This window comes from Schistocerca americana, chromosome 4, assembly GCF_021461395.2.
Source record: "Schistocerca americana isolate TAMUIC-IGC-003095 chromosome 4, iqSchAmer2.1, whole genome shotgun sequence".
Lineage (NCBI taxonomy): Eukaryota > Metazoa > Arthropoda > Insecta > Orthoptera > Acrididae > Schistocerca > Schistocerca americana.
In genome coordinates this window covers 333,600,678-333,627,186 of record NC_060122.1, presented here as the reverse complement: position 1 = coordinate 333,627,186, position 26,509 = coordinate 333,600,678, and the positions used below count along the sequence as shown (strand labels likewise).

At 40.6% G+C, this 26,509-nt stretch overlaps 1 protein-coding gene across 1 annotated transcript in view; it reads right to left on the bottom strand.

Annotated features, from left to right (window-relative positions):
• LOC124613165 overlaps nt 1–26,509 on the bottom strand; it is a 178,832-nt gene that overhangs the window by 27,558 nt on the left and 124,765 nt on the right. The window contains exons 14-15 of the mRNA XM_047141795.1: nt 8,822–8,956; nt 8,276–8,600 (exon numbers count right to left, since the gene is read on the bottom strand). Coding sequence (XP_046997751.1) covers nt 8,276–8,600; nt 8,822–8,956 — 460 coding nt within the window. The remainder of the gene's footprint in view (nt 1–8,275; nt 8,601–8,821; nt 8,957–26,509) is intronic.

Below are 26,509 nucleotides of genomic sequence, written 5' to 3'. Positions count from 1 at the left end.
TTGTTCTAAATATAGAAAATATAAGTTATACAGAGGAGTAGAAAAAATAATCCTGTAATGTTTGAATACAGTACTAGTAGTGTGCTGCCTGACAGAGTCACATTGATTATACAGGGTGTTACAAAAAGGTACGACCAAACTTCCAGGAAACATTCCTCACACACAAAGAAAGAAAATATGTTATGTGGACATGTGTCTGGAAACGCTTACTTTCCATGTTAGAGCTCATTTTATTACTTCTCTTCAAATCACATTAATCATGGAATGGAAACACACAGAAACAGAACGTACTAGCGTGACTTCAAACACTTTGTTACAGGAAATGTTCAAAATGTCCTCCGTTAGCGAGGATACATGCATCCACCCTCCATCGCATGGAATCCCTGATGCACTGATGCAGCCCTGGAGAATGGCGTATTGTATCACAGCCGTCCACAATACGAGCACGAAGAGTCTCTACATTTGGTACCGGGGTTGCGTAGACAAGAGCTTTCAAATGCCACCATAAATGAAAGTCAAGAGGGTTGAGGTCAGGAGAGCGTGGAGGCCATGGAACTGGTCCGCCTCTACCAATCCATCGGTCACCGAATCTGTTGTTGAGAAGCGTATGAACACTTCGACTGCAATGTGCAGGAGCTCCATCGTGCATGAACCACATGTTGTGTTGTACTTGTAAAGGCACATGTTCTAGCAGCACACCCTGTATATCCCGTATGAAATCATGATAACGTGCTCCATTGAGTGTAGGTGGAAGAACATGGGGCCCAATCAAGACATCACCAACAATGCCTGCTCAAACGTTCACAGAAAATCTGTGTTGATGACGTGATTGCACAATTGCATGGGGATTCTTGTCAGCCCACACATGTTCATTGTGAAAATTTACAATTTGATCACGTTGGAATGAAGCCTCATCCATAAATAGAACATTTGCACTGAAATGAGGATTGACACATTGTTGGATGAACCATTCGCAGAAGTGTACCCGTGGAGGCCAATCAGCTGCTGATAGTGCCTGCACACGCTGTACATGGTACGGAAACAACTGGTTTTCCCGTAGCACTCTCCATACAATGAGCTCTAACATGGAAATTAAGAGTTTCCGGACACATGTCCACATAACATCTTTTCTTTATTTGTGTGTGAGGAATGTTTCCTGAAAGTTTGGCTGTACCTTTTTGTAACACCCTGTATATGTAGGCTTATTGTTGCAAAGTGATACGAAATGGAATGAGCAATTAAGGACGGTAGAAGGGAAGGCAAATGATCAACTCTGGTTTACTGGGAGAGTTTTAGAAAAGTGTAGCTCATCTACAAAGGAGACTGCATGTAGAGCACTTGTGCATTCCACTATTAAGAACTGCTTGAGCATTTGAGGTCCCCATTCAGGTTGGATTAAAGGGAGATGTTGAAACAATTCACATGTGTACTGCTAGATTCGGTACTGGAAGGTTTGATCATGTGAGTGTTATGGAGTTGCTTTGTGAATACAAATGGTAATTTGTGGAGGGCAAGAGATGTTATTTTAGTGAAACACCACTGAGAAAATTTAGAGAACAGGCATTTGCAGCTGACTACAGAAAGATTCTATTACAGCCAATGTACATTTCATGCCAGGACCACAAAAACAAGATAAAGGAAATTAGAGCTCGTACAGAGCTGGAATTGGAAAGAAAATGACTAGCAGTGGTACGTGGTACCATCCATCAATCATCATACAGCGGCTTGCAGAATATGTATGTAGATATAGAACACAATCATCAGATGTAAAGGTAATTTCAGGAGTACTTCCAATCAAGTGTGATAGGGCAAGATATTCAATGAGGTTGTCCATGGATGATGCTGTTGTCAATAGGGTGGTTGCAATGCATGAAGATTGGGATGAAACACAGGAAGATCTGAATGTAAACGGATGTAGTATTGTGCTGCCCATAAATAGTTAGTATGAACCATTACTGCTTAATTATGTCGTTAGTGATAATCACTGTAAAAACCCTCAGATATCTTGCCGAGATTCACTGGAAGAATCTTAAGGAATGTAATATATGCACACAAAAATGGCTTACAAAACAGTTCTTAAAACCAATTCTTTTTTCACCATGGGGTCATTTAGTAAGTATATGAGTGTCCTGGAGATTCTCATCCTACCACAGGAGCAGACACTACCAGAAGCAGTGTGCATCTAGGAGAAGTTTACAATAGAAATTAAGAGAGTGTAAATTACAAGAATAATTGGGGAACATATTACTTACATCTCTATACGATTCAGAAATCAGAAGAATTAAGAGCTCACATCTGCCAACCAATGCAAGATGGCAATTTGAATGTAGATAAATAACAGTGGAAGTACAGATTCTGTCTCTTCTTGCTGTCACTCACCGTCTATAGGCGTGACAAACAAACTTAACAAAATACAGGGTGATTCAAATACAGAACAGATTTCAACTGTTTATTACTGAAAAAGTGTGAAAGACAGAAACATATTGCACATGCCACAGATATCTCGTTGAGATTCATTGGAAGAATCTTAAGGGAATGTAATATATGCACACAAGAAATGGCTTACAAAACACTTTTTAAGACCAATTCTTGTTTCACCATGGGGTCAAAGCTTTATGTTCTCTCTCTCTCTCTCTCTCTCTCTCTCTCACACACACACACACACACACACACACACACACACACACTATACCATACACTCAGCATGAGCACCATGCATTGCTCAAGAAACATCTAAACGGTAGTCCATTTTATTCTTCACATGAATCAATTTGATGACATGAATTTACTGAACTGACAGCTTCAACAATCTGATTTCTCAACTTTTGAGTAGCTGCCACAGGTGGGACAAATACTCAGTCTTTTACACATCCCCACAGAAAAAAACCGAAGGTTTGAGGTCTGGTGACCTGGGAGGACAAAAGCAATGAATAAGTTTTGTTGTCCACCTCTTCGTATTCAATGTTGAGGGATAGTGCTGTTAAGACAACGCCACATCTCGAGGTGAAACTGAGGAATGGAACTTTTGTGACATTGAGGACAACGAATTTTGCAGCATGTCCAGGTATGACATTCCAGTCACAGTTTGTTCCAAGAAAAGAAAGGTCCATAAACTTTGTGAAGAGAAATGGCACAGAACACTTTCAGTTTCGGTGAGTCTCTTTCATGTTTGTCAGTGAAGCCAGGATTTTGTGATCCCAAATTTTAAAATAGTGGCTGTTTACTTTACCCAGTAGATGAAACCAATTTGTCTGAAAAGATGAAACGTTCAGAAAAAGTGTCCTCTGCCATATCCTGGAGAACTGGAATGTAAAATTTATACTTTCTGTTACAGTTGCTGTGGCGCAATTGCTGAAGTAACTGCAACTTGTATGACTTCATACGCAGGTGTCATTTCAGAACACACCATACAATTGTTTGAGGAAACTGAAGTTCCTGGTCTGCCCATCCTGTGGCCTTCCGAGTGCTGTGTGTGAACGCCTCTCGGATACACCAGACATTTTCATTAGGTGTGCATGGCCAACCAGTGCTCTTCCCTTTGCATGTGTAATCAACTTCCAATAGTTTTGTATGCCCTTCATAAATATGCTTGTGCAGAGATGACTTCTTGCTAAATTGCTGGCAGAATGCTTGTTGCACTTGAACAATGGATTGACTTCGTGCAAATTCCAACACACAAAATGATTTGTCTTGTGATGTAGTTGCCATGTTGCTTGTAATAAACAGCTGAAGTCTGTTCTTTCTTTTTAAATCACTCGGAATTATGCACAAATAGGAACTTCTTTGCCAGCTACAATATGATTCTCAGAGTGGAAATAGTGTAGTTTTAATATGGTAAGTAAAGTTATCAGTTGCAGTCCATTATTGAGAGGACAGAGAAATGAAAGAATCTGAAATTATTAGAAAAAAATCAAGGAAACTGATAACCTTTATTTTATGCTGAAACACGCAGAGGAAATTTCGTCAGGCATCACTTTTTAAAAAATTATCTCCTTTAAGTATTGCTCGTCTGAACATACTCAGTAAGTCGATGCTGCAGACTTTGCACAGTGCAGCTTAACATGTTCTCCAACAAGTTGGCAGCATTTTCTCTAACCTGAATCTTGATATCAGTAAGGTTTGTTGGTCTAGTACAGTACACAATGATCTTCAGATGTCTCCATAAAAAGTACTCACAGACAGAGAGATCTGGAGATCATGGTGGCCAAGCGATGTCAGCATTGCTTGAAATTATGTGATCTCCAAAAGCTGCAGCTATTGATAGTTAGTCAATGTGTGAGATGAAATCCACCCTGGTGAAATCAGGTGTGATGAATATCAAGATTTGGAAGCGAGTGGAACCTTTGAGACACAAAGTCTGTATCATGTTGACATAATGGTGAGGTGTCACACTGACAGTGGAGCCTCCTCCATCTTCTGAAGAGCCTATCATGCCATGACACAGCACTGCACACCATACAGTAACTTTGGCACTGTTAATTGTCACTGGTGAAGCACAGGAGGATTTGTTTGTGCTCAGTAACATATGTTCTCCTTAATAATGAATCCACTAAGGTGGAAATGGGCTTCATCTGACATTCAAAAGTTTGCAATGAAGTTGGCTTCCTCGCTCATTTTAGCCAACAGGTATCCACAAAATTATAAATGCAATACACAATCATTAGGTTTCCGTTTTTGGACAATCTGAAGCTTGTAATGATCAAATTGAAAGCTATGGAGTGTTCTTTGCATCTTCTAACATCCAAGCCCCAATGACGAGGCAACTTTTCGCACTGAACAATGAGGATTCCTTACCACTGCACCCTGCACAGCATCAACATTTTTTGAGGTACGTACATATAATACATGCCCATCAGGCTTTTTTTCCCCTCTTCAAACCCTAACTGGTCTCTTCTGAGTTACAAACCCTTTTGATTGTGTAAAGAAGGAATCTGACCTGAGGGCAGGACCTTGTAGTGGTATTAAAATACTTTTTGTGCTGCTGTCACACTGTCACCATGTCGGCAAAATACAAACATAAACTTCACAAAAGTTTCTGCTTCTCTGCACCATCCTGTAGAAATGACCTCTAAAGTTGGAAAGACATCTGAATCCAGCCCTCACCTAATGCAAGTCCTAAGTTCTTATTAATGCAGAGCTTCAATTTTTTTCTGATTATCAGACTAACTGGCTACAAAGCAGAATAAAACTTGGGAATCTGTAGAGCAGATGCGTTTGAACTTTCATTTTGTGCTTCCCTATAAACAGAAAAAATATGGTAGTTCCTGTTACAGATATCACAGGAATATGATCAAAACTGCACATACACTATGTGATCAAAAGTATTCAGACACCTGGCTGAAAATGACTTACAAGTTCGTGGCGCCCTTCATCGGTAATGCTGGAATTCAATACGGCGTTGGCCCACCGTTAGCCTTGACGACAGCTTCCACTCTCGCAGGCTTATGTTCAATCAGGTGCCGAAACGTTTCTTGGGGAATGGCAGCCCATTCTTCATCGAGTGCTGCACTGAGGAGAGGTATCAATGTTGGTTGGTGAGGCCTGGTATGAAGTCAGCGTTTCAAAACATCCCAAAGGTGTTCTATAAGATTCAAATCAGGACTCTGTGCAGGCCAGTCCATTACAGGGATGTGATTGTCATGTAACCACTCCGCCACACGCTGTGCCTTATGAACACATGCTCGATCATGTTGAAAGGTGCAATCGCCATCCCAGAATTGCTTTTCAATATTGGGAAGCAAGAAGGTGCTTAAAACATCTATGTAGGCCTGTGCTGTGATAGTGCCACGCAAAACAACAAGGGGTGTAAGCTCCCTCCATGAAAAATATGACCACACTGTTGGCACTACACACGCTGGCAGATGATATTCACCGGGCATTCGCCTTGCCCACACCCTGCCCTTGGATCGCCACATTGTGTACCGTGATTCATCACTCCACCCAACATTTTTCCACTTTTCAATTGTCCAATATTTACACTCCTTACACCAAGTGAGGTGTCGTTTGGCATTTACTGGCGTGATGTATGGCTTATGAGCAACTGCTAGACAATGAAATCAAAGTTTTCTCACCTCCCGCCTAACTGTCGTAGTACTTGCAGTGGATGCTGAAGTAGTTTGGAATTCCTGTGCGATGGTCTGGATAGATGTCTGCCTATTACACATTACAACCCCCTTCAACTGTTGGCGGACTCTGTCAGTCAACAGACGAGGTCGGCCAGTGCGCTTTTGTGCTGTACATGTCTTTTCACGTTTCCACTCCACTATCACATCTGAAACAGTGGTCCTAGGGATGTTTAGGAATGTGGAAATCTCACATACAGACGTATGACACAATTGACGCCCAATAACCTGACATCGTTCAAGGTCCGTGAGTTCCACGAAGCGCCCCATTCTGCCGTAAAATGCACCTAATATGAAAAATGTTTGTTTTTATGGGTGTCGAGATACTTTTGATCACATGGTGTAAGTGCTATATATCAGAGCAATCTGCAACATGAGAACATAAAATCTGTTGGATAGAGACTGGTTTTAACAATGTTCAACAGGACACATACAGCATAACATTCTCCTCAAGAAATTTAACAGTAGTCTGGTGATACGTGGTCTAGGCTGCACAATAACGACAATTGATGTACTACACGACAATATGAAGATTATTAATTCCCATACAAAACCACTTCTCAGTTACCGTATATTTTTAACTGATCTCCCTTTAACGAAGTAACTTTTTGACTGAAGAAGAAGAAGAAGAAGAAGAACAGGGAGGAGGAGGATGAAATGCAGATATGACTAGTCTGATATGTGTAGCATTTGTATCATAATTTAGACTAATTGCAGATTATATCAACCCTATAGATAACAGAACATTTGAAGCAACATACAAGTTGTGATTGGAAAGTTTTAAGAATGGATCCGCTACTGCTTACTGATTTGGCAGGCAGGTACACGGAGGGTGGGGACTGAGTCATTGCCTTGTCCTTGAACGCCCTCTGACAGGAAACTGCATTTCCTTTATTCAGTTCATTGTGGCAGCTGGTTGAGTGCAGGTCTGTTAGGGCTTGTTGCCAGATTCTGTCTGTGTGAAAATGGACATAAAAACGGAGCAACGGTTTTGTGTGAAATTTTGGTTTAAAACCAGGGAATCAGCTTCTGAGACTTACAAACTATTAAAAACAGCTTTTGGAGATAATTGTATGAGCTAGTCAAATGTTTTTGTCTGGTTCAACAGATTTCAAAATGGTCACGAATCACTGAACATGAACCACGGTCCGGCCGTCCTTCCGCCTCAAATGAATGCAAATGTTGTGAAAGTTCGCGACTTAGTGCACTCTGATCACAGACTTACAATTAGGGAGATGGCTGATGAACTTAAGTTTCTGTAGAGTTCAGTCAATTTTAACTGAAGATCTGAAAATGCGTCGAATGTCCACAAAATTCATTCCAAAAGTGTTGTCAAGTGACCAGAGACAACACCGACTTGAAGTGTATCAAGAACTTATTAATTGGACTAAAAATGACCCAGATTTGTTAAACAGGGTAATTACAGGTGACAGATTGTGGTTTATGGATATGATCCTGAAATCAAAGTGCAGTGATCGCAGTGAAAGACTCCAGGTTTACCACGACCGAAAAAAGCATGGCAAAGTCAGCCGAAGGTGAAGGCAAAGTTTGTGATTTTTTTTGATTCTACCGGTAGTGTGCATCATGAATTTACCCCTGGTGGACAGAAAATTAACCAGGGGTACTACAAATGTGTCTTTGACCGTTTGCGCAAAAAGGTGCAGAAAAAAAGGCCTCCATTGTGGAAAGACAGGAGTTGGGCGCTACATCATGACAATGTTCCAGCTCATCGTGCCTTCTCCATTGTAGAATTTTTGACCTAACTCAAAATTCATGTGCTTCCACGGCTGCCATATTCCCCTGATTTGGTCCCAGCAGACTTCTACCTGTTTCCTAAACTGAAATTTTCACTGAAAGAAAAGCAATTTGACTCGTTTGAAGACATCCACGCAAATATGGACAGCATCCTTAACACATTCAGGAAAAAAATTCCCAGAAATGTTTCCAAAAGTGGAACACCATTGGAGTCAGTGTGTTCAGTCAGAAAGAGACTATTTTGAAGGAGATGCGTCACAGTAGCATGTAAGTACCACCATTGTACAATTACAAGCCCATTCTTTAAACTTTCCAATCATACTTCATACCTACCTGGAAGTGGAATGTTTTATACAAAATCACACAAGATGTGTAGAATAATTACAGCATTTACTCACACGGGACACTGACAGCCTCATTGACAAGACTGCTACTGAGGTCAAAGATGAACTTGCGGATGGAAGGATTGTAGCCGGTACAAAAGTCTTCCGGAGGCAGCACGGGCAGTGTACCAGTGGAAATGAGCAGTGGAGTTGCCTCAGCCACGAGTTCTATAAGACGGTGACGGGGTGCTGAAGCACCAATTGCTGGTGGCGGACAAAGCACTGAAGATGACAGCAGTGTGGTACCACGTGGTGTGTACGGTGGTGGAGGCTTGTCTGGAATTTCACGGACCAGAACCAGTGCTTGTTGCTGATGCTGCTGTTCTTCCAACCGTCGTATCTGAAGACAAGATAATATCACCTGTATCATGGCACACTTATCTGACAAAAGAGCTCTTTTGATAGATTGAAAAATACTTACCTTCTATTACATACCAACAAAATCTTAATATTTTCATAAGGAAGTAAAACAAAAGTGTCACATACAAAATAAAAACAATGTGATCACAGTACAAAGATATTCACAATTAACAAATATGAGAGTATAATGTTGTGCCTCACCTCTTGCTCAATGTGAAGCTGTTGCAAACGTAATTGCTCAGCTTCACGCCAGCTGTTGCTGAGATCCAAGTCTTCATCAAACCAGCCTGGAGGAAAGGTCTCATTGTTGAGTGTCTGTTTGCCCCTTACCTCCACCTGAGGATATGAGAAATAGAAAATCATTTTTTTTCTTCTACTGCAACTGCAATAACGAAATTAAATAGTCTCCAGAATGAAACTTTCACTAAACACTGCAATAGGCACTATGGAACTTTCACTATCACTGGAATAAGCACTACTCTGAAACTTTCTGGAAGGCTAAACCTGTATGCTGGACTAAGTCTCGAACACAGAACTTAGCCTTTCGATGGCAATATTCTTACTGACTGAGCTATCCAGGCACAACTCATGTCGCGTCATCACAGTTTCCCTACCGCCAATAACCCTCTTCCACTTTCCGTACTTCACTAAGCTCTCCTGCATACCTTGAGGAACTAGCACTTTTGGAAGAAAAGACAGTTACAGCCTTCAGAATTGTTTCCAGAATGAATCTTTCACGCTGTGCATGTGCCTTTTGAAACGTTCTGGCAGATTAAAACTGTGCCTCATCTGCAAAATGCAATGTTCTGGGTTTCAGTCTCAGTGCAGACAAGGTTGTAATCTGCCAGAAAGTTTCAGACTGAATAGTGGTTCTGTACAATAATTTAAAAAATGCTTTAGAAACAAACTCTGTAGTTAGCTCAAGTTAATAAATATTTCTTTTATGCTAAACTTTTTCTGTCAAACAATAACACTGGGGAACAACTCTTAACACAATATTTGTTGTATTCGACTTTTGAGTCATTTTAGATTTAAATAATTGTGCTGATTTCAAAATTATAGTTAGTTTTCTTTTGCCACATCACGTTTTTTTTCTCTACATCTTACTGTGAATGTGACCCATCTTTGTGGGATCGAGCTTGGGGCACAGCAAGCACTATCGCTCTCCTACTGACTGACAGAAACCTTCTCCAACTGGTGAGGGGAGGGGGTGAATGATGATGTAGCAGACCAGTGACAGGTTCATACTGTCTAGATCAGTTCAGTTATGCTTGAGGTTCTGTAGTGAGATAGATGATTTGCATTGCTCTGATATAATGAAACACATTCTGACTTGGAGCTCGAGTTCTTGTTCGTACACAAGGCTAACAATAGTTACTTCTTGCTTATATATGTACTGAAACATCCCTTGTATTTGCATCCGGTAGTTTGCATTGTAAGTGATTGAATGTTCGGATTAATTTTTTTTTTGTTACATTCATTGTAGTTTTACCATTCTGAATCAAAGGACAAAAATCAGTACATTCGTCAGGCAAGCCTATATTAAAAGGCCCTTAACAAAGTGTACATGAAAAAGTAAATAAGGTACCCTACTTCTGATCACGAAAAATTGTGTTTCTGCAATATCTTCAAAGTGATGATGGATTTTTATATTGCAATAATGCACAAGGTTTAATGGAAGAGTTGCAAATTTCATCCTGTATAACAACTGAATGGCAGTTGTTCATCAATAGTTCAAAGCAGAGCTTGAAGTGTACCCTCCTCCACAATAAAAATTTATTTGTTGGAGTCCCAATAGGTCATTCAGTTTGTTTGCGGGAAGAATTTGAAGACATAAGAAGAGTCACTGATTTGTTTCACCGATGGACCATCTGTGCTGACCTTGAAATGCCTTCTTTGCCAGCAACACAGACATACTAAGTATCATTTTTATTTGTATATGAGGGGCAACAGAGCTCTTGAGAAGCAGTGGGTGCAGTCAAATTGGCCACCAAGATCTCGCTGAAACCTGGTGATCCAAACATTCTACGTCAGACACTCGTTGCCAGAAAGAAAATGGTATTTCCACCTCTGCATATAAAACTGGGTCTCATGATGCTATTTGTTAAGTCTTTGTCAACTGAAGGAGACTGTTTCGAGTATCTCATTTTGGCATTTCGTTGTCTGTCACATGAAAAGGGAAAGGTTGGTGTGTTTCATGGTCCACAGATTCCCTTTCAGACTCTCTGGCTACAATTGTGTACACTAACTTTTACTGTGTCTTAGCTGCAATAGAAGTAATTTTCCCCAGTGAACCACTGAAAATATCAGTGAGTCAATGTAGCAGTGCGCAGTGGCTAGTGACCAGCAGAATACACGGATGTGGTTGGTTCGCTATATTCCAATGTATAATTGAATATTATTTTTGTTATTTTGCATGATAATTATTGAATTATCATTTTACTATTTATTACAATACAGAATATTTCACTATTAGTTATTTTAGTCCATATAATGAAGTCAACCTATGGAAAATCCAGGATGGAATGTGATAATATTACAAAAAGGAAAGTTGCTACTCACCATACAGTGGAGATGCTGAGTCGCAGACAGCCATAACAAAAAGACTACAAATAAAGCTTTCGGCCAGTATGGCCTTCGTAAAAAAAAAAAAAAAAAAAAAAAAAAAAAAAAAAAAAAAAAAACCCACACACACACACACACACATACACACACTTGACTGCACTCTTAGGAAACTGAAGTCACACTGCGAGCAGCAGTACCAGTGCATGATGGGAGTGGTAACTGGGTGGGGGTAAGAAAGAGGCTGAGGTGAAGAGGGGGAGGGATAGTACGGCAGGCTTGGCGCACAGTGAAGTGCTGCTTCGGGGGGCCATGCAGGGACGAGGTGGAGAGAGGGTAGGGCAGCTACGTGTAGTTAGACTGAGGGCAGGGGAGAGGTGTGGAGTAGGGGGTAGTGGGAAAGAAGAGAAGTAAAATGCCTGTGTGTGATAGTGGAATGAGGGATGCATAGTGCTGGAATGGGAATAGGGAAAGAGCTGGACAGGTGAGGACAATGACTAACGAAGGTTTAGGCCAGCAGGGTTACGGGAATGTAGGATATAGCAGGGCTACGGGAACGTAGGATATGTTGCAGGGAAAGTTGCCACCTGTGCAATTCAGAAAAGCTGGTGTTGGTAGGAAGGATCCATATGGCACAGGCTGTGAAGCAGTCACTGAAATGAAGGATGCTCTGTTTGGCAACATGTTCACAACAGGGTGGTCCACTTGTTTCTTGGCGACAGTTTATGGGTGGCCATTCATGTGGACAGATAGATTGTTGATTGTCATGCCCACATGGAATGCAGCACAGTGGTTGCAGTTAAGCTTGTAGGTCACATGACTGGTTTCACAGGTGGCCCTTCCTTTGATGTGATAGGCGATGCTTGTGGCTGGACCTGAGTAGTTGGTGGTGGGAGGATGTATGTATGTATATTTCGAGAGGGACCACTTGTTACTGCAGATGCATCTAGGTCTATTATATGGGTATGAGCCATGAGGATGAGGTAAGGGGTTGGGAGCCGAGTTTGTGTAGGGATGGATGAAAATATTGTGTAGGTTCAGTGGACGGTGGAATGTCACTGTGGGAGGGGTGGGAAGGATAGTGAGCAGGACATTTCTCATTTCAGGGCATGATAAGAAATGATCGAAACCCTGGCGGAGGATGTAATTCAGTTGCTTCAATAGTCCTGGGTGGTACTGAGATACGAGGGGAATGCTCCTCCATAGCCGGACAGTGGGACTTTGGGATGTGGTGGGAGATAAGCATGGGAGATTTGTTTTTGTACAAGGTTGGAGATTAATTACGGTCTGCGAAGGCTTCAGTGAGACCTTTGGTATATTTCGAGAGGGACCACTTGTCACTGCAGAACGACGACCAAAGGTGGCTAGGCTGTAAGGAAGGGACTTCTTGGTATGGAACTGGTGGCAGCTGTGAAGTGGAGGTATTGTGGTGGGTAGTGGATTTGATGTGGATGGAGATACTGATGTAGCCATCTTTGAGGTGGAGTTCAATGCCTAGGAAGGAGGCTTGTTGGGTTGAGTACGACCAGGTGAAACAAGTGGAGGAGAAGCTGTTGAGGTTCTGGAGGAATGTGGATAAGGTCCTCACCATCGATCCAGATTGCAACGATGTCATCAATGAATCTGAACCAGGTGAGGGGCTTAGGATTCTGGGTGTTTAAGAAGGATTCCTCTACATCCCTCATGAATAGGTTGGCATAGAATGGTGCCATGTAGATGCCCAAGGCTGCACCCTGGATTTGTTTGAAAGTAAAGCCTTCAAAGGATAAATAATTGTAGGTGAAGATATAGTTGGTCATGGTGACTAGGAAGGAGGTTGTTGATTTGGAACCCATGGGGCACTGGGAAACGTAGTGTTCAATAGCAGTATGGACATATGCATGAGGGATGTTAAGTGTACAGGGAGGTGGCATCAATAGTGGTGAGCAGGGCACCGTTTGGTAAAGGGACAGAAACTGTGGAGAGTCAATGGAGGAAATGGTTGGTGTCTTTTATATAGGAGGGCAGGTTCCAGGTCATAGGTTGAAGGTGTTGGTCTACGAGAGTAGAGATTCTCTCAGTGGGGGCACAGTAACCAGCCACAATAGGGCATCGTGGGTGGTGGGGTTTATGGACTCAAGAAGCATGTAGAAAGCAGGAGCGGAGGGAGTGGTAGGAGTGAGCAGAGAGATGGACTCTGGGGAGAGGTTCTGGAATGGGCCTAAGCAATTGAGAGTGCCTGCAGATCCTGCTGAATTTCTGGAATGGTGTCACTATGGGAAGGTTTGTAAGTGGATGTGTGGATGTATCTGAAAGCTGGTAGAGTCCTTCTGCCAGGTTATCCTTGTGGTTCAAAACAACAGTGGTGGAGCCTTTGTCTGCAGGCAGGATTATAAGGTCAGGATAAGTTTTTAGATTGTAGACTACGGTTCTCTCAATCTGCATGTTGAGGGATTTGGGGAACGATGGTAAGGCAAGGTTTGAAGTTAAGAAATTCTGGAAAGTTCACAGGGGGTGATATGAGGGCAGTGGAGGTGGATCATGGTTGGATAGAGGATTGGAATGAGTTAGGCAGTGTTCAACATTGGTCTTTGGTTGAGTCTGATCGGTAGGGCAAAAGTCTTTCCACTGTAGGGACCGGGAGAAGGTCTTCAACAAGTCCGGCATGATTGAATTTGGGAGGGGGGGCAAAAGGTGAGGCCTTTGGAAAGGACTCATATTTCTGCTGGCCTAAGGTTTCTGGAGGAAAGGTTCATGACTGTGTTTAGGGTCTGCTTAAGTTCTGGATTATGTGCAATGATGGGAGTGAGTTTTGGAGGGTGGGGTATAGTAGGCCTGGGACACAGGGTTAGTCAGCTATGAGGGAATGTGGGAGAGGTTCGGAGGTTGCCGTAGAGGTGGTGGAAAGTGCTACTCCAAGACGGGATTAGGAAGTAAGCAGGGTGCCACCTCAAAAAGCTCTCCACCTTTGTAACTCAGTACCACCAAGGACAGGAGCAATTATATTACATCCTCCACCAGGGTTTCGACTACCTCTCATCATCATGCCCTTAAATGAGAAATGTCCTGCCCACTGTCCTTACCACTCCTGCCACAGTGGGATTCCACTCGTCCATCCCTACACAATCCCTACTCCCAACCCCTTACCTCCTGGCTCATACCTCTGTAATAGACCTAGATGCAAGACCTGTCCCATACATCCTCCCACCACCACCACCAACTGCTCCAGTCCGGTCACAAACATGACCTATCCCATAAAGGTAGCGCCAAATGTGAAACCAGTCATGTGATCTACACGCTAGGCTGCAACCACTGTGCTTAATTTTATGTGGGCATGACAACCAACAATCTGTCTGCCCACATGAATGGCCACAGACAAACTGTGGCCAAGAAACAAGTGGACCACTCTGTTGCTGAGCACACTGTCAAACATGACATCCTTAATTTCAAAGACTGCTTCACAGTCTGTGCCGTATGGATCCATCCCATCAACACCAGCTTTTCTGAATTACACAGGTGGAAACTTTCCCTACAATATATCCTATGTTCCTGTAACCCTGCTGGCCTCAACCTTTGTTAGTCACTGTCCTCACCCATCCAGCCCCTTCCCTGTTCCCGTCCCAGCACTACATATCCCTCTTTCCACTACTGCACCCAGTCTTTTTACTTGTCTCCTTTTCCGCTACCCCTCCTCTCCACCTCTCCCCTGTCATCCGTCTAACCACCTGACTGCACATAGCTGCCCTATCCTCTCTCCACCTCGTCCCTGCGTGCCCCCCCCCCCCTCCCAGCAGCACTTCACTGTTTGCCACCCATACCTACTATCCTTCCCTCTGTCCACCCCAGCTCCTCCTTACCCCACCCAGTTGCCAGTCCCATCATGCACTGGTGTTGCTGCTCACAGTGTGGCTTCAGTTGCCTGAGATTGTAGTCATGGGTTGTGAGTTGCGCCTGCGCGCAGGCATGTTGTATATTGTGTGTGTTGTCTAATTAAAACAAAGGGCTTACTAGCTGAAATCTTTATTTGTGACAGTCTTTTTGTTGTGCATATCTGTGATTAAGCATCTCTGCTATATGGTGAGTAGCAACTTCCCTTCTCATAATATTGTTATAAAATGAAGGCAGTGTACAAAATGTGTTTTGAAAACGGGTACATATTTTTGTATAAATCTTGCATCTAAAACCATTAAAAAAATCACATTAACACACATACAAAAAATTTTCTTCTTCCAGAAAAGAAATCACGCCTGAAAGGATTAATGATGAATGTCTCTTTAGAACAATGACAGAACATGAAAAGAATGCATGTTTGGCATTCAAAAACACTGTCAAAGACTTCCTTGGTTATACAAGAGCACAGGATTAAATCGAAATTGTCCAGGAACTCTTGGAAAGCTTTAAAGTGCTTGGTTGCAAAATGAATATAATACTGCATTTTTATGTGACCATCTTTCTCTGCCTTCCCAGAAAATCTCAGGGCCGTCAGTGATGAACAAACTAGGCAATTTCACCAAGGTTTGAAGGTCATGGAGGCACGGTATCAATGTAGATTGACTACATAAGATGGCTGACTATTATAGGAGCATCAACCAAAAATGCTCACAGTTTAAACACCCCAGAAGGAACTACATGTGACAATTTTTACCATATTTAACATTTGGTAAAGAAACTTTACTATTTGTATGAACACAATACGACTTTCAGAAGCTATATATAGCCTTTTTATGAATAAAACTATTCTTTGTAAACATTTGCTAAGTTTTCCATTTATTTTCCTTTGCATGCACATTTTGTAAGAACTTTGAGACAAAGAGAGGATGTCCTGTAGCTTAAAAAGTTAACGCGATAGAAAAAAGCTGCAATTGTCTTTGGATTCAGAGATCAAATGTTGGTCAAAAACAAGCCATAGATTAATGACAACCAAATCGCTGTAATAGAGAGTAGTCATGATTTTTTAATTTTTTTCATATGTCATGTTGCCCTCAGAGCAAGTGAAGCCGAACAGAAAGCTTTGGTCAATACTAACAATTTACTTTATCGTTTAGCTTAATTTTCAATGTTGTATATGAACTGATCAGTATTGACTGTGCAGCACAGTAATCACCTGTAAGATCTTCCAGTGTTCCACATCACTTGTGTTTAACACACAACTTCCATTTCACTTCATATGATTAGATTCAGTCCATGGCACATCTTCAGAAAGTAGTAGAAAATCAAGAGGAAAGGAATTTTAAATACTCTATTTCTTCTATACAATTAAGTCATATTACTACTAACCAAAAATTCATATTTAAACTTACGTCCGAAAGGAATTTAACATTATACTAGTTTGTCAAGTTTCTAATTAAATGAGAAAGTCAGTCATTCACTATGTGATACTGATTCATCAAAGTGCCTCAAACACCATACAGTGTGATGGAATATTTTCTTTCTACACGTTACAAGCTCAGTATTGGCAGCTGTTATTTCCTCTGGCAAAGTTTGTGGGCTGCCAGGAGCAGAATGAAATTAGTTCCACCACACACAGATTGTTGCACTGGAGAGGAAAGTTACTGGGGGAGAATCCCCCCCCCCCTCCCTCCCTTCCTGTACTGCTGACAGCAAGTACGAACTGTACTTTCTACTTGGACCAAAGTCATACACAGTGGTTTTCTTGCAACTAGTTGCATGTGCCTGCCTGTTGCCACATGACAAGAGGAGACTTCTTCCTCTAATTTCCACTTAATTTCTCCCTTTGTACATATTTCTGTGTTATTTCACCCTGTGTTACCCTATCCCTTCCAGATGCGAACTTCACTTCCTGCTACATTTTAGCTTACACTCTAGGATAAAAATTTTATTTACAGTATTCAAAAATTTTATTTAATTCAGATGTGTTTCTGTTTTGGAAGCAAAGAGGATAAGCCTTGAGGTAGGATGTGAGGCATACCTTAGTATCACAATATATGAGGGGAGTCAAATGAATACCTTAAAAATATACTAAACATTTGATTTACCATGCCATTTTTCTAAAGTGGGCATTACAGTTACCAGTGCTTTAAAGAATGTAGTGCACTGTAGATAATTAAAATTTTGCCTCAATAACTGCATCACTTGCAACATTTACCAAAGATGAATAGAGTTCTGTCATGTGTTTTATGAGCACTGGAGGTACGAAACCAATTGAAATCCATCGGTGAATGAATGTTCAGTATGATGAGTCCTGTTTAAACCTGCAGAAAGTGTAGGAAGTTTAGGAACAGTGTGATTTCTGTGGCAGATGCTCCCAGCCTGGTCATGCACACTGTGCCGTGGCACTGGAGTCTATTGAAGAAGCTGAAGCCATTGTGGTGGACAATCACTGTGTGATAGCAGATGAAATAGCTCCAGATCTGAACATTAGTTGTGAATTAGCACATTGAATTATTCAAGGATTGCTTGGATTTTGCAAAGTGGGTGCTGTGGCATCTCACTCCAGAACTGAAAGAGTGACTTGTTGATGCCTGTGAAGAATTTTTGCAGCATTTTGAAGATGATGAGATCTTTATGAGCACTGTTACAGGAGATAAAACCACAGTCGACTAACACAACCACCCCCAACCAAAGGAAGAAACAGCGAATAGCAACATTCCTCGTGACCAAAACCCACCAGGTTCAGGGTACAGCCATCTGCACAGAAGGTTATGCTGACTCCCTTCTGGGATGAACTAGGTATTATCTTGGGACACCACATGCCAAGGAGAAACACCACCGCCAGTCCATCATACTCTGATTTTTTTAAAAAATCATCTTCAGCCTGCAATCAGATCAAGTCAATGTGGATATCTAACTGCAGGTATCATTTTGCAACATTACAATGTTCAACCTCGTACTATCCATGCAACAGTTACAGCCATATCTTATCATCTCCCTGATAATCTCCCACATTGGCCATGCTCACCAGACCTCACCCTAAAATAGTTAGTTGTGTGGGGTAGCCATGCAGTCTGAGGCACCTTGTCAAGGTTCACGTGTCTCCCTCTGTCGGAGATTCAAGTCCTTCCTCGGGTGTGTGTGTTGTCCTTAGTATAAGTTAGATTCAGTAGTGTGTAAGCCTAGGAACTGATGACCTCAGCAGTTTGGTCCAATAGGAACTCACCACAAATTTCCAAATTTTTCCCAAATGATTACCACATGATTGGACCATTCAGAGAGGCAAAGTATGGAAAGAATTTTCGTTTTGATGCAGAGGTGCACAGGGAGTGTATGAGTGGCTGTGCACACAAATAGAAGCATTTTTTTCCAGAAGAATCCTGTGCTTCTTGTGCACTGGATGAACCATGCTGAATGTAAGGAAGCCTATGATGAAAAAATGACACACTTGTGTTCCACTCTTCATCAAAACATCTTCCTCAAAAAAAGCATTTAAAATTTTCATTTGACACATTCATAGGCAGCACACTGTATGAAATAGGTAATGCTACGATACTTATCCCAGTGTTGCACACACCTGTAATCTGTCCCATACAATTACATCCTTTAGTTATTTTACACTATAGTTACTATCTGTAGCTCCCCACTATGAATGAAATAATAACTATTCACTTGTCAGGAAAACTCTTTCACTTTGTAAAATTCAAGTTTATTTTTACCAATGATAAAAATGTTCGACATTTCTCTGCTAATGTTGAAGTATGAAATATTAGCATTATTCTACTAATTTTGATGTCATGGCATCTGGTTCTCCATGTGGTATGCTAAATAAGGGGGGGGGGGGGGGGGGGGTTTAACTCTTCATATCTGTCCTGTTGTCCACACACAGGCAATAAACATATGAAATTCACATTTTCACAGTTTATATGCATATAGTATGACATTTTTTCAAAAAGTTCAGTAAAATATAGCTGATTAAAATAGATCTGAGTAGTTAAAACAACTGAAAGTACCAACTAATATGGAAATCAGGTATCTCACTATATCACCAATTGCTCTTCCAACCCAGATATTGTCAGATATAGATGATATAAAAATGAATAGCTCCATTCCTTAAGGTCATATGAGATAAATTTTCTGGATAACTCCTTAACTGTATGTGAACAACTGCCAAAAAATCAATTTTTTAATTTTTGTCTTAAAAAATTCTCTGTAGTTTTCTGAACAAAAAAAGCTTACTTCTAGGAAAATGAACCACAAAACATAGCAAAATTAGAGGAATTTAAAAGTGGCTGCACACACCACTATGTCCCTGTGGCACACAGTCAGCTCTGTTAAAAATAAAGTTTTGCTCTCATTTGTTTTGTTTTTATGACTTATTTGTCCCTCAAGTTGGCTAACCTGCAAAAGCTTTATAGTTGTTTATCATTTATATAGAGAGTTTCGTCATTGTTCGCTGTTGTCTCGGCATGAATATTTTGTTTACAGTGAAGTAATGGTGTGCGTGAGTTTCTTATTGAGTGTGTTAGTTTCTAATTCCACTCGAAAACAATGAGTAGAATTAAGTAGTTCGGTGTTAAACAACATAAATTTTATGGAAATTGATTCACCAAACAGATTATCTCTGTTAATACTGAAATCCAACGGGATGCAACACTTGAATTAGCTTCAACTACACCAAGTGCTTCGAAGCTAAAAGGGAAATATTTGGACAATGGACTTTACAGTATTAATGCTGATAATATAGAGATGCCAAATATTGAGTCAGGTTGTGTTATTGTTGTCTCTGCTCTATCTGAACTAATAAATAAAGCTTTGCAGAGTAAGGAATGTGGCAACAGTGTTGTGAGGGTAGTTGAGGAGTTACGTGCTAGAAGAAGTTGTGCATCGAAATTAAGAATTGTTTGTAATTTTTGTAATTTAAGCGAATGTGTTTATAATTATGGCATAAGTAAACAGAGAATAAATAACACAAATTTTCTGTGCTCTTATGGACTTACCCCACCCTACACTGGTTGACAGGTACAATAAAATTATTCTACAGACTTTAGAAGAAGTAGCAAATGATAGTACGAAAATGCTGTTCAGGAAAGTGTAGACATGAATGACAGCAATACATGTATGTCTACAGTCCTGGATGCATCCTGGATGCACTCTGCCCACCTGGCAGTGATTCATGGTGTGGCTACCTAAGGGCTGTTACTTAACATGAGATCTACAGCCATAAACATTCTTTGTCATTTTCTGTAATGAAAGTTATAAAACCTACATATAGGGATCTTAGTGACACAAGGTTATTAGAGAAATGTTTACATGAAAGCACTCAAAATCCAAATGAAAGTTGCAACAATTGTATATGGGAATAGAAACAAAAAACTATTCCAGTAGGTCTAAATACTTTGAAAATAGGTCTCCTAGATGCTGTTCTATGTTTCAATGATGGTGCAGTGTCAAGGCTTAATATTATGGAACTGATGGGAGTGCCTGGTGGACAAAATATGCATACAGCTCTAATAGCCACTGACTGAAGGAGACTCTTCGAAACAGAAACATCGGTGTTGGAAGATACCAAAGAAGCAAGAATAAGAAGAAGTGTGAAAAAGAGAAGATACGAAGAACAGCGCAGGAAACAAGATGAATATGGACCTGGGCTGCGTTAGTGCCATGCAAGTTTAACAGAAAAAGCAAGTCTTAACTTAAACTTTAATTTCCCGAAAGTTATATTATTTCACGTTCTGATACACTTTGGCTAATAACTACTAAAGACAGATACACAATTTATGACAGCACCATCTTTTCAATAGTCTGCTTTAAAGATAATAGTGTGAAGAACTTACATGAAAAAATAAAATAAAATAAAATAAACCTTCCACTTTGTTTGTATTTTGAGTAATGTGTACCTATGATATACAAAAATAATTAGCATAGTTTATTTCACTTGCAACAGAAAAATAAAATTAAAAAAAAAAAAGAGTGAGAGAGCTAAAGCTGTGGTTCACACACAAAAATGTTCCCAACAGATGACTTAATAGATGGTAAGCATTATATGGGCTTACAAAGCTTATTCTTTGAGTTACACTGTTTAGAAAACTGACAATTTTTTCAAGGTTTCCCCAACTATTCACGGACTAGTCCCCTTAAGCCAAGCTCAACTCTAAAAGCAAGCCTTGATGAAATCTGTCATATATATCCATTTTTCAAACCAACTGCTCAGTTCATGAAATCAGTGGGTACTAGAAAACTGAATAAGTGTCATCATAGAGATTTAGAGTCACTTTATTTAGTCCATAAAGCTGTCCATCATTCAATAACATACATTTTCAGTAACCTGCCAATATTGGCAGAAAGTTGAACTATTATTAAAGTACAGTTTAAGTGATGTTTAAGGGATTTATCAGTGGCTAACTCCTTATACTCCATTGACAAATTTCTTATAACAGATTTCTGTATATTTTATTAATAACATAAAACAACATGATTGTCATGTAAACTCTCACATCCACATGAACCTGACTTTCTGTTTGGCGAAGCATGACTAAAACAGCTTAAGAAGTATAATACACACCTCGGTGCATTGAACATTTACAAGTTTTGTGACAACTTTATTATCTCTCAAATGCAAAAATTTTAAAATACTTATTTATTACACATTCTTGGGGACCACTTAGGTTCTCTCTCTCTCTGCCTCTCTCTCTCTCTCTCTCTCTCTCGTAGATATACATATATTATGTATTCTTGTTATGCGACATGTTCCATTTCCTTGAGGATCTTCTCTCCATGGGGCAAAATGTCTCTCATCTGATTAAATCTAAAAACACATGTTGATACCATTCTACAGTATGTGCAAATTGTACACTACCCAGGATTTGGAAAAACCAAGCAGAACACAGATAGTATATTTTATCACTTCTCTTGCTTCTCACCTTCATGTCATTGACATATTCCCCTAGAATTTGATTCTGAACTATCAGGTTGTATCTCAATGCAGACAGAATGCTAATTTCCTGCTGAAGAAAAATTTAAATTTACTCCACTGTGTAGGCGCAGAAAGAAAAGCACCGAAAGACATTCTCACTGGCTCTAGATGTAACATATGCATCTTGTATGGTAAAATACAATCTTTTAAGCTTTGATAAAAAGAAGGGACAGATAACTCTGCATTAAAGTAGGGTATAATATAAGATCCCCAATAGCAATAACAGCATTCAATCAAAACACATGGATAGTATATGTTTGGAAAGCAAGAGAAAGCTTTTGTCGACAAAATACGAAGGACAGCAGATCAGTGTAATTAAAAATATAGGTGCACTGTGTAATACTATCTATAATCAAATCCAAGAAATAGATGAATATAATTAAAGTAAGGAAAAGAGAAAGTAAGCGAACATGATTTTGCTAGTAAATTGGTGTTTTGATAACCTTGTGATGATGTGTACTTTTATTGGTACACCAGGAAGGAGGAAAGGAGGCGAGTGTGAGTGATATATATATATAGTTTCGAATTTAATAAATATGAAGTTGCATATATATATATATATATATATATATATATATATAGCCATACGATTGTTGCTTACTAACCGGATCGGTTTACTACTTCCATTTCTTCTCGTCGGCCATAAAACTTCATATTTATTAAATTCGAAACAATCTTATCAGCGGAGGTGTTTTAGCAATCTTAAGTTTAGTGTTTATAATAATCTACTGAACAGTCCTAATAGCATGCAACATTTACCTGTATGAGCAGTCTTGAACCTCAGTATATGTGTGTGTGTTCAAAACAGTTTTGAACCTCAGTGATTCCTGATAGATATATATATATATATATATATATATATATATATATATATATATATATGTGTGTGTGTGTGTGTGTGTGTGTGTGTGTGTGTGTGTGTGTGTTCAAAACTGGTCATACAGGTAAATGTTGCATGCTATTAGGACTGTTCAGTAGATTATTATAAACACTAAACTTAAGATTGCTAAAACACCTCCGCTGATAAGATTGTCTCGAATTTAATAAATATGAAGTTTTATGGCTGACGAGAAGAAATGGAAGTAGTAAACCGGCCCGGCTAGTAAGCAACAATCGTATGGCTTTATGCATTGCCTGACATCGGATTTGAGTTGCGTCACGATGTAGCTTTTCCCATGTTCTTCGAAATCAGACCATTGGGGACAAAGCCGCCGCCTTTTAAGAGATTCTCTGAAATATACGCACCACCTGCAAGTGCATCATCTGTTGGTGAATGGTTAACGGAAAAAAAAACGGGACAGTACTATAAAAAAACTAAAAAAGGCTACGGTAGACGAGAAATATGCTCTCTTCAAGTGCAACCACTTAACTTCAAATGTGCATTCCTGGAGTGATCTGCTGCTGTCCCCAGCGCGTCGTGAATCACCAACATCCTTGGGAAGAGTTGTGCTTAGGAAATAAAAACATATCTTGGCAGCGATCTAAAATTTCAGTCAGGAACCTGGAAAGTTTATTTTGGCTCCGTTCGCGACGCCGGCTTCTGGCGCTGTCAAGCCACGCAGGGCAAAGCGCGCGGACGCTTCCGCGGATAATTGAGAGACGGGTGCCTCTACACTGCCTCTCACTCACGTACGCACTGTCACGCGATAAATTTTTAAGCTAATACCTTCGCTGGGCAGTAGTAACGATAATGAAAAACGAACATTCATTACAATACGGTTGCGAAGGTCGGGCCTCTTGAGGATATGTCAAATACAAACTGATTCATGGAATTCCGTTCAGAGAAACGAAGTTCCTCTCCAAGGAAACGGTAATGGCGATAAGGACGCGGCGCGGCACGGAGCCCCGCCGCCTACTGCCGTGATGGGTTGGGGCTCCTAATGCCTCGCTACTGCTGGCTACGCCGCCAGCTAAAAATACTGCCCCTTACTACCGGCCACGACTTCCTTCTAGCCCTCTCTCCCTGTTGATACTTCTGAAAAGTCCCACACACGACTCGTGCCTAATAGTGACGTATTTCACGTCCGGTTTTATACACCTACTAGATCCCGTAACAGTTTCGCGTTGTCTCATACTCTTGGCCTGATTCTTACCCTACAAAAAACCAAGCTGAGGAAAATTCAAATACTCGTATTCAGCGAACACCTTACTGCCGCTGACTCTACATATCATAACTTAATACGAGAATTGTGCAGCAGTCAACGGAAAACAAAAGCAAATATTGTTCCCCTTCGGTCTAGTTCTTTTCCCGCAAAGGACGGATAGGTTGAACAGTTAGAGTAAAAAGGATTCGAACAGTTGGCTATTTCTTAACTTTGGCAGCGCATCGTAACAAAAACATGGACTAGAAATTTCGGACAGTTATTATCTATAAGACGATGAATAAAGAAGACAAAAGATTTAAATACAAACGGTGCAAATACAATATAAATTCAAAGAAAAATCCTTATTTTGCTAAGCAAGGAAGTTTAGTCACATACCAGTACCACTCGGCCACATCTAATAAAATTTATTATGCTATCGTGAACAAAATACCCACATTCAGTGAGGTTTCGGTATACACTTCTTGATTTCAAAGCCCATTTAGAGAAGAATTGGGTTGCCAGATGCCCCGGTTTTCTGGGCGGCTTCAGATTAAATAAATCGGTGTCCTGAAAAATACTTTCGGGAAGGCAATTTGTCCAGGATATCGGATTTCAAAGAAATATTCTTATACTACCTATTTTTCTCCAAATTCTTGCGTACATCTCCAGGTGTTAAGCTAGATATTACTGCAGCTTTGCTGCTGAGTTTCCATCATTGGCGCTTATCTCACTTTAGTTTAAGCTTTGCTCCAACATGTTTCTGTGTTTTTCTGTCTGCTTGTGAATCGTATTGCGGTTTCAAGTTAAATCAAAATGCCAAACGCTATGTTTGCATGTGCTTCAAAAAATGGTTCAAATGGCTCTGAACACTATGGGACTTTACATCTGAGGTCATCAGTCCCCTAGAACTACTTAAACCTAACTTACCTAAGGACATCACACACATCCATGCCCGAGGCAGGATTCGAACCTGCGTCCTTAGCGGTCGCGCGGTTCCCGACTGAAGCGCCTATAACCGCTCGGCCACATCGGCCGGCACATGTGCTTCCAAACCCGAATTTCATACACCGGTTTACCAATATCGCTTCTGGTTGGTCACGTAAAGATTTCAAAATCCTTTCTGGAAATCCGTTTCTATACTCCATTCGTCATAAGAATAAACCTCATATAAGCATTACACTATGTATTCTTCCGCGTCCGCTGGAACTTCATTGAATTTCGTTTCATGTGGAGCGGTAGCGAAAACTGTCTCGAGTACAGTCTAGTACATTAATGGTGATGCGTTTTAAACTGTGCTTTACGCGTACATCGACTCGTAACAACAGTTACTGGCGCATTTAACTTGGCACTGGCCTGCCACCTAGGCCAACTAAAATGCAGTGATATTAACAGTTGCAGGAAAGACGTAGAAAGGGAGGAGCAGAGAAAAATGCAGCTTTGAATGTCGTTTAATTTTTAAATACGATGAAATAATGGTAAAATTCAAGTAGATACGCTTCTTAAGTGATCTGATGGAAGACATAACACGCTCATTATCTTAGCCAGGGTGCGATTTGTGCTTTTCCCAGTGGCGGGGATGTCTTAGGTGCTTAGTAGAATTATATATGTTACTAGCTTGGACCGTGGCGTTACGCATGGTTAAACAGCTATTTATAAATAGATGTTAATGCCGAAACTCACTATTGACGCGTATGCACTATCAGAAAAGCAATCCCTTGTTATATCTTTAAAAGTACATTATAGGTAAAGCTTATTTACAAAATCATCTACATATGGGTACAGTTATACGAGGGGAATTCAAAAAGTAGAGGCACATTTGTGAAAAGTTGTACCTATTCTGATGATAGAAAACTGAAACGTATTACTAGTAAGACTTATTAAAAACTTTCAGTGTTCGACTCCACAAATTTAAATTATATGTAATGTTTTACTCCAGTGCGTCGGAAATAAACATCCCAGGTTGGGATGCATAAACTAAAACCAGAGGAGGGGATGGTCTGATTCAGAGGGGGGGAAATCCCCCCCATCCCCCCCTGCAAATCGCACACTGATCTTAGCTAACACAGTACTGTAATTAAAAACAAGAGGGAGAAAAATTCCTGACTTTAACGAGGATGGTTTTTCGGCATGAGCCACTATATGAGCGCCGTAAAACCGCACTGCTGGGATTTGACCAAGTAGTTAAATATTGAAGCCACTGAAGGTACTACAGTCAGACGTCTGGTAATCTCTGAAACCCTTCCATATCGGACTCCAACGAATACATTTCAGTAATGCTACGATGATAACGACGCGATCGGCAACAAAACCCCAAGCTACAAAGAATCCACATTTATCCCTCCTCTTTTATGGCGTGCTGTTCTGCATTTCGCCATCGTTCGGCACTAACGTTCCACA